Genomic DNA, 8,884 nt, shown 5'->3' with positions numbered 1-8,884 from the left:
AAATAATAAAAAACTCGGAGTTTCTATCAAGTCTCTATGGCTCGATGGTAGAATCTTTGTTTACCACGCCATCGACCCGGGTTCGATTCCCGGCTGCGATCCGAAAAAAATTTTAATTAAAATTAAATCTCTAACCGAGCCCAGTTACCCCTATGGGTGGGTTGTGGTAATATAAAGTTCCTTTTAAGCTAAAATCTGACGATAACGAAAGCGAAAACTCCGGCCACATGTACTACTACTACTACTACTACTATTACTACTACGGCTCGGGTCAAACTAAGAGCCTCATCGTATACTACGATGTGGCTAAAAACTTACGCGGCTTTATTGCAATATTTGGAAAATCCCCAAGATGGTTCTGATCGATGCAAGGCACTAGGATTGTACACATTTTTGAGGAAGACCCAAAATGTATAGCATTTTGTCGGCCAAAGGGGAAAAGAAGACGTGCAAGGGAGTTTGCAAGCGCGTCGTGCAGAAACGCGTCCGGCACGCGCATTACCGCGAGTGTCTCTTCAACCGCGAGCTGACCACCGCGGAAATGGTTAGAATCGTGAGTGATAAGCACATTTTAAAAACTGTAAAACAAACCAAACTATGTTTAAACCCATGTGACGATAAGCGTCATATTTTAAATGATGGTATTACCACACTAGCCCACGTGCATAAAAATACAAAATAAAGAGAAAAATTATGACAAATTTATTGAGTAATTCTTATACATATATTCGGAAATCATACGATCATTAACATTTTTATTTTTAGTAAATCGTTTTACTATATCAAACATTTTAACTCCCCTACATCTATACAACGAGAAATAGACACAATATCCGCCACAAGTTTGACTTAATTCCCCCTGTAGTTGGCGTGAATTAAACGTAACAGTTAGGCTATTTCGCTCTACAAAATCATTAAATTTAAATAAATCCGAAGGATTTCCATAGCTTTCAAAGAATTCAGTATTCTTTTTCCTCGAAATGTATATAGCCGTCCAATGTTTTCCTCCCCCTTTAGACGTATCAGTGTTCACAATGTACAGCGATGGAAATGTTTTAACAGTTAGTGGTAGTTTATCCGCCGGAAATATTCCCCGGAACAAATTTCTAGTGTATGGATCGCGCCTTAATATTCTCTCAAGTTGTCGAGAGTCCAGTATGAACTTTGATCGAATAAAACGGCTCGGTTTTTGTCAATTTCATTCAAAGATTGGAATTCGGAATAGTAAACGACGGCAATTGTAGCCGGTAGCGCTTCGGCAAATATTAACTCCAATCGGACACTACCGTTCTTTATAAAGTTGAAACTTTCAGTCGAACTACCATTCAGGTCGGGGGTCAAGTCGAATACGAAAAGAGCATTACCATTGGCGAACTCGTCACGGTCAATGAAATTACCCTCGTCGATATTCCATTGTCCGGTTTGAAGAAAGAGATTGGCGTACGATCTCATACATAGGTTATCCTTAAAGTTGGGGTTTAAGGGTTTATGGGGTACGCTAACCCCATCAACGGATAAGGTGATTTGAGTCACCGCTTCATTTTTAAAATTAAAAGGCGACATTTTATAATCACCCAAAAACGCGTTCTGGTCTACAAATCCAATTACAACTTTATTCGGTTGTTGACCGCTAAATAAATTGTCTTTGACTGCTATTTTACTTCCTTGAGATATGGAAAACGTATTACATTCCGTACGTGTTATGGGGTATTTCATCGTGGCCAATTCCAGGGTTTTGGCGTGTGATATCATAATCTCGGGGGTTAGTTTAACTCTTCTTATGAATAACGAAGCGTGGGTAAATATAACTTTCGCTTTATTTCCATCCGCATGTAAGCAGAATTCGTTGGGACTTTTGATAAATTTAAAATTCACATCGACCAGATTGGGGATAAAGCGATTTTGCTGACATATATCGGCGTGTACGACACCAATCAAGTCTATAACCCCATTTTGGGCGAATTTACTCCGTTTCTCAAACCCATCATTTTCGAAAAAGTCGTCAAAATGTCCCGCCGTATCTTTGTAGAATAGTGCCCAGGTCAAAAAACTCTTTTTCGCTGGACCACCAAATGTCAATAGCGTTTGAATCATGCTCTTGAATGCGTATTGTTGAGGACATGATGTAACTGATCTATCATTCAATGATACGTGTAGTTCACTAAAAAGACTGGAGAGGAATAGGTTTTCGGGTCCAACTTTATCCGCCTGAGTAGTTCTATCACCATTCGCATCGTACACAGCGGCTTTAGGTAGAGACCCATCCGCTTAAACCACTTTTACTTGTAAATGCAGGAGCGTGTTTTTCAAGTCCATGTATGACTCGGAGTTCCCGGTGACGGGAAATATAATAGCCTGATTTTCATCTACGTTGGAGGTAGAGTTATACTCCACCCATTGACTTCCTGTTATCCCAGTTTGGGTATAGGGTAGGTGAAAAACATTTAGTTCCGAGCTGACGCAGTTCATAGAGTTTGGGTGTGCGAGCGACATTATGAAAATATATCCGGGTGTAAAGATGACGACCTTCTCTTCTTCTTAGCTCGAACAGAACTGATGATGGGTGACACTTTGCGTTTCCTTTTACGTCCGTTTCCAGTCAGCTTGGTCACTTCTTCGGCCGCCCTTCTCAATGTTTCTTTACCCGTTTCTCTACCCCTAGTTCTCAGTGATTGTTTAATGGGTACACCGCTTGTATAATCCGTCGCAATTTTCGCGCCAGTGTTTAAAAACTTTCGACCTAGGAACGTGTCACCCCTTTTAAGTAATGGCATAGCTGATCTGAACGCCGACGAGATAATTGACCCCAAGCCGTAACCACGTTGCACGGCCAAACCTCTATATACTGGGATGGATCCATGTCCAATTTGATTTAGATAATATTCCTCATAATCCTTAAGAGAAACGTGACCCGTATTATATGGAGAAATCCTTACACTTTGACAATCACGTCATAAATGGGGCGGAGATTGAATTCAACGTAGTTCTTATTACAAGTGCCAAGTTCTTCGGGGTCTGAAATGTAGAGTGACGTGAACTTTCCCACGTTCGAACTTTACCGGTTCACCCATTTCACTCATAATGTTTATTTCAATTGTCTGGAACTTGTTTTTCGCGATGGGCATATAATGAGGTTTAGCAAACTCTTTTTCCACCGTGTCTCCATCCTTCCCGTTGATACTTATAATTCTTAAGAGAGGGACGTCAGAGTCTCCTACTGATCGAGACTGAATTATATCAGAGTATACGAATAAGGAGTGCATTCCAGCATCCATATCGCAACTGAATGGGGCTGTCATGGAAGTGACCACGGTAACGCCTTTCTTTGGTTTCCTAGTGAACCCTAATATAATGGCAATTTCGCTTGGAATATAAAGTTGGTTCGTCCCTTTTAACTCAACCATCACCCGTCGATTTGGTTTGTTGTATGAAAACTCAACCCTAGATTTTATTTTTTCAGTAGCATCAGCATCGTCGATTGACAATATTTCGAGTACTTCCTCCACGGAACCGTAATATCCAGGAGGTATAACTATGGCTATATCCCGGTTTTCATTCACTCCGTTAATTATCTCTTCGGATTCACCTAAGCCGGAACCTTCCTCTGGGAATTCATCCGAAACAACGCCTTCGAACGATTTATCCCAAATGCGAACTATGCACTCCCTTTTTACATTATTCCATGTTCTGGGATAGCTTATTTCAGCCAGAGCAACCTCATGAGATCCCTCTAGTGTTATAGATTCTGGTAGATACGTTCTGAACTTACTTATAGTATTTCCTTTGAAATATTGCGTTGACGAATCAGAGGGTAGTGTGATGTAGAAACTCATTTTACGTCGATTTTTTGCACCCAAGAATCAAATTCGGAACTATACCCTCTCCACCGTACGAGGAGTTCCTTAGTACCGTCAGGTTTTTTACGTTTTCGTAATATTTTTTCAATTTTAAATTTACAGTTTTCTAGGTCCTTGCCAACTTTCTGTATTTCCTCTTTGTAGAACACACCGGAAATGAGCTCGGAGTTCAAATCCTTCAGTTTATATACGGGTGGATCTCTCGGGATCCGTTCTGTTACTTTGAATAGTTCTTCGGTATAATTGGCCAAGTACCCTTTTTTCAAACGTTCTTTTATTTTTGCTTATTCGAACTAAATCATCAATTTCAAAGGGGTATGAAACTGGCGGGGAAAAGTTAACTTTCCCGTACAAATTTAACCAGATTTCTTTCGAATTTTCCTCTGTCACTTCAGTGGGTTTGCATTTAATTGATTTGTGGTAGTTGTTATTATACGATTACAATAAGTCGGGTAATACGTCAATATATTTGTAGGTGTCGTTTTGTGTAAAATAGCGGTACATTCGCTCCTTCAAGGTTCGATTAAATCGTTCAACTATACTACATTTCACTTCCGAGTGTGTGGCGAAAAACTTGATATCCAAACGTTTCAATTCAGTTTGCAATTCTTTATTTAGAAATTCATTTCCATGATCCGACTGGACAATCTTGGGTTTTCTACCAGACTCTAAAACGGATCTAAACGCCGCAACCATCGTAGGTCCTTTCTTGTCTTTAATAGCGACGGCGAAAGCAAATTTACTGAATACGTCAATACAACACAGTAGAAATCTATATCCTTCGTTATGACGCTTGATGTTTTGCATGTCTGCCAGATCTAGTTGCCATTGTTCATTTATACCGTACACAATAGTCTTGTTCCTTCTGAAGTTGTGCCTCGCGGGTTTGTGTAGCGTGTACGTATCTTGACGTTGTAGGAACTCAATAACATCATTTTAGGAAACGTTAATCCCCTTTTCTCTCGCAGCCCTATATAGTCCTTGTACACCTCCGAAGCTCCCGGGATCTTTTTCATTGAAGTATATTTCTTCTAGTTTATCCATTAGTCGTGCAGTTTAAGGTTTTTTGAGTATACCAATAAGCGAAATCAAATAACTCGATAATTATAATAAGAAATAATATCAAAAGCGCCGTAATAACTTTGGGATTATTTAAAAATGAAACGGACAGGGAGGCTAGAAGCCCTGTGGGAGAAGGATCGTTACATCTTTCCATGATAACGTGTAAGTAATTTGTGAGAGAAATGAAACGTGATATTGATATATATTCTTTTTATTTCAAGTTTATCCAAGTGTGGAGACCATTACCATAGTGGGAATCCGGGGTTGGGGATAATAATCAATGCTCGGTAAATCGCTTTTAGATACATCGAGATAGGTATTTGGTACAACACTCGTAGAGTTTCCAAAGGGGAATTTGTTTCTCACGATAGTTTTTGGTACATTTTCTTTTATTAACATTTCGTAAAACTGATTTATTCCAACGACAGTGTGTTTCGGTTTACTTTTATAACCTTTAACGGATTCGTGTAAAATATCCATAATATTCGACCCGACGATTGGTTGTCCCCTGTATATAAGTTCCCCGTTGGGGGACCAATTAATCTTGGAGTTGATATCAATCCACTTGTATAAGGCAATGGCTGGTTTGAGGTGTGAATCTGGTATTGTCATGGCTATTTCAGAATAACAATCTTTCTTTTTCTGTTGTTTAACAGGTTTTTTCTTTTTTCTTTTGTTAATAGCACTCGTTAGTAAATGATTGTACATGTTAACTTTCTGCGTCTGGTTCAATTTGTTGTCTACCAAAACAGTCTTCGTATCCAAATTTTCACCAAGTTCAACTTTTGGTTGCGAGTTTAATCGACGGTAAACCTCTTCAGGTTCCAAAATCATCTTTCTAGCCATTTTTAACTGCTCTGCTTATAGCCGCACCGGCAGCACTGCTAACATGTGATAAGAGGGGTGCTAACAAAAGAGGTAAAATCCACCTTTTTGAATAAGGATCTTTTTTCGTTTTGCTACAGTGCTTTGTTTAGATAACTTCCGTAACATTAGACAGTGCTTCTTCAATCGTTTCTTCTGGTCATCTGATAACTTCACGTTACCGCGTAGGACATTTATACAACATTCCACTATAGCCTTGATAGAGTCATTACTAGCGTGTTTGATAGCGTATTTTCTCTGACACGCATTACAAGTAGTCAGATACTTTAAGAAATGTTGATGCGTATGCACTCTTTTCATTTTGGAATATAGACTGCGGCTTCTTCGCCCGGTATGAGTCCCGTCCGTAGTCTATGATCATCTGACGTCGTTGGCTTTAAATCAACCCATAAATACCCAAATTCTCTAGCAATTGCCTGATGGAACGCGTCGATGACGTATTTACTATTAGTGGGACAAATCTGTTTGGCTAAATGAAATATAGCCGATTTATCTCGAGGATATTTGAATATTATCAAGTAGTGGGCGTTTAAATTTAATGTTCTAATTTCTTTCCCAGGGTAATATAAATTTTGCATCAAAATAAAAACAGAGGTGTTTTTATGGTGTGATCCCCGTATGAACAAATTAGTTACATCCTTGTTATTAGATATTTCACAAAGAAAATCATCAAGTATAACAAAATTCTTGATATTGGGGTCTTATATATTCACATTTAATATACCTTCGTGAAATTCTACAGAAGGCGTGTGATCAAATACCGAATTAAATAATTTCGGTTGATATTCAGTGTAACACCATATTATCCTATCTGGAGGGGGTGATATACATATATCTTTATACTTTATAAGGTTAGCTACAAAGTATGGTTTTCCCGATTGTGTCGCCCCGGCTATGAGACCATTAAATGGGTGTTGTAAGCTGAAGTACATTTTAAGGAATGAATCATTTTTTAAGAATCAAGTTGTTTTTTATTCAAAAATATTCTTTGGCATTACATACGATTTGACCAATCATAGACTTACAAAATTCGTCACTTAGAAAAGTGATCAAAGTAAATATCTTATAAATTTCAACAAAATCAAGATTACTTATCGCGGTGTCAAAGTTCATTGAAACACGCATTTCCCACCCATTCAAACAATCGTGTTGAGTTTGAGAGGGGTGATCAATACTACATCCGTAACAACATTTACGGATGTTTGATTTCAATTGTTCTACAATACAATTTTTTAATAACACACGTACTCGACTCGCCTCGTTAAGAAATGTGACTACGTCTTTATACGTATCCATTAACGTCTTGGCAAGGTAGTGTCCAACGGCGAATCCCTTCTTTGTTGGGAAGAACTTGCCGTACATAGCACCTGTTCGGGGTATAGTTCCCTGATGTCTATAATCTTACGGTCTCGATATGTTCGCAACTCCACACGCTTCGTTTCAGAACCGGTAAAGAACCATGATGTCTCCGGGGCGTCGTCGGTTTCGAAGAACTTGAATATTTCATCCTTCCTAGCGTATAGCTCGTGCAAATCGGACTGGTGAAGTATGAGTCCCGTAGAACTGTCTTTGAACCCTAGTCGTACGTCTAACTTCGGGGTAACCTCAATTACTTTCTCATCTGATAGGGGAAATAGCACTACGGCAGACATTCTGTCAAATAGAAAAAAAAATTTATATCCAAACTATAGCTTTAAAAATAACAAGTCCACAAAAACTATACTTACATTGAACTTGGTGGCTGTTCCTTCCTTCCTCGTCGAGCTTGAGTGAGATTGTGATGGTGGTTTAACTCAGGGTCCTGGCAATTTATACTATTTAATAAGATCATCATCCTAGCTTTGACTGTACATTATTGGTGTTTACGTTGTGGGTTTTTTCGGGAAGATTATTCTCGAACAATCTACAACTTTGACTGTACATTTTACGTCATGGCCTTAAACAACGTTAACCTGGGTTTTACGGGGCGAATTTTAATTTTTCTAGAATGATCTAGAATAATCGGTAGAGCTGGGTTTTAACGGGGATTCTTTATTTTCCCCCAATGTCATCTGGAGTTTCATACACCCCTTAACCATTTGATTAATACGGGAGAAATTAATGGTTCAAATTTTAATCTAAATAACATATTAAAATACTGTTTATTCCTTAATTCATAATTCACTCTATCTTCATACTCCAATGTATGCACTTCTACATCCGAGAATCGAACACGCTTCATTGACCCTGTCAATCAAAAACACCCCTTGCAGGTGCGGGGGATGAGAGGGGTGAGTCAATCAAAAAGGCATACGTACAAAGTCTCCCCCATCATCTTGTTTTCCCATTCCCCAATCCTCACTCCTCACTCCTCACTCCTCACTCCTCACTCCTCCTCCTCACTCCTCACTCCTCCCTGCCTTCCACTGTACTGTTTTGGGATCGGCATTTATGTACTACTTTCTTTGCTTTCTTTATTTCTGCTTTTGATTCCGCCTTTTCCTCTTTCGATTTGTTTTGCTTTGCTTTTTTGGCTTCGGCTGCGGAACTTTTTTCTTGCGCTCTCCAGCTCTTTAAACAATTTTCGATAAACTTTATTTTCTTGGAGTTGCGCGGTAAGGGCCTTATTTTCTTCTTCCACGCAATAGTTCTTTTTTCTTGATTATCTCCAGCTGCTCTTACATGTTTGCGTGTACATAGGGAACCGTCATTAGTTGAAATGTAGCCAACGTTTCTCCGTCATCGGTTTAGCTTTTCGGTCTAAGAAAAAAATAATATTTTTACTATTATCCTACTAAACAATTCCCACTATCGAAGGCGCTCTTGTAAAAAGGAGAGTTCTAATGAAAGGATAATATCATACACTCTAAAAATTCACCAGTCGAAATTAAATGTTTCAACGTTCAATGTCGTGCAACTCCCGTGGTACGCTTTAGCACTCAAATATGAACGCTAATTGAGGCGTTTCAAAATGAACGCTACTATAAGCGTTCAAATATGAATCTACCTATGCAATTCCGCATGCTCTATAGTTCAAAAATTATTAGCTGTATGGTCGCCTTATCATGCGTTATTGCTCGTCATCATTCAATGTTAAACGT

General features: G+C 38.9%; 2 protein-coding genes across 2 annotated transcripts; both read right to left on the bottom strand.

Moving 5' to 3' along the window:
* Positions 1-1,125: 1,125 nt before the first annotated feature.
* On the bottom strand, positions 1,126-2,493 carry LOC149713751 (uncharacterized protein F54H12.2-like). The gene is made up of 2 exons (XM_089844608.1): positions 2,284-2,493; positions 1,126-2,208 (listed from the first exon to the last, which is right to left on the bottom strand). The coding sequence occupies exons 1-2, from the start codon at positions 2,491-2,493 to the stop codon at positions 1,126-1,128; spliced, it is 1,293 nt and encodes a 430-aa protein (XP_089700734.1).
* A 4,606-nt stretch (positions 2,494-7,099) lies between these two features.
* LOC149713750 (uncharacterized) lies at positions 7,100-7,886 on the bottom strand. Its single transcript, XM_089844601.1, has 2 exons — positions 7,532-7,886; positions 7,100-7,457 (listed from the first exon to the last, which is right to left on the bottom strand). Exons 1-2 carry the CDS (start codon positions 7,636-7,638, stop codon positions 7,100-7,102), a joined length of 465 nt encoding a protein of 154 aa, XP_089700727.1. The 5' UTR covers positions 7,639-7,886.
* Positions 7,887-8,884: the final 998 nt, after the last annotated feature.

This window comes from Phalangium opilio, unplaced genomic scaffold (assembly GCF_054372755.1).
Source record: "Phalangium opilio isolate 3A_F unplaced genomic scaffold, DU_Popi_V2 ptg000009l_1, whole genome shotgun sequence".
NCBI classification, from domain to species: domain Eukaryota; kingdom Metazoa; phylum Arthropoda; class Arachnida; order Opiliones; family Phalangiidae; genus Phalangium; species Phalangium opilio.
The sequence above is the reverse complement of the archived record's forward strand: the minus strand, read 5'-3'. Positions and strand labels throughout refer to the sequence as shown.

Coding starts and splice junctions, on each gene's coding strand:
- LOC149713751 (XM_089844608.1), bottom strand. CDS start 2,493: ATGTCGCTCGCACACCCAAACTCTATGAACTGCGTCAGCTCGGAACTA. Junction 2,209..2,283: donor ACACGCTCCTGCATTTACAA/GTAAAAGTGGTT, acceptor AGAACTACTCAG/GCGGATAAAGTTGGACCCGA.
- LOC149713750 (XM_089844601.1), bottom strand. CDS start 7,638: ATGATGATCTTATTAAATAGTATAAATTGCCAGGACCCTGAGTTAAAC. Junction 7,458..7,531: donor GAACAGCCACCAAGTTCAAT/GTAAGTATAGTT, acceptor TCTATTTGACAG/AATGTCTGCCGTAGTGCTAT.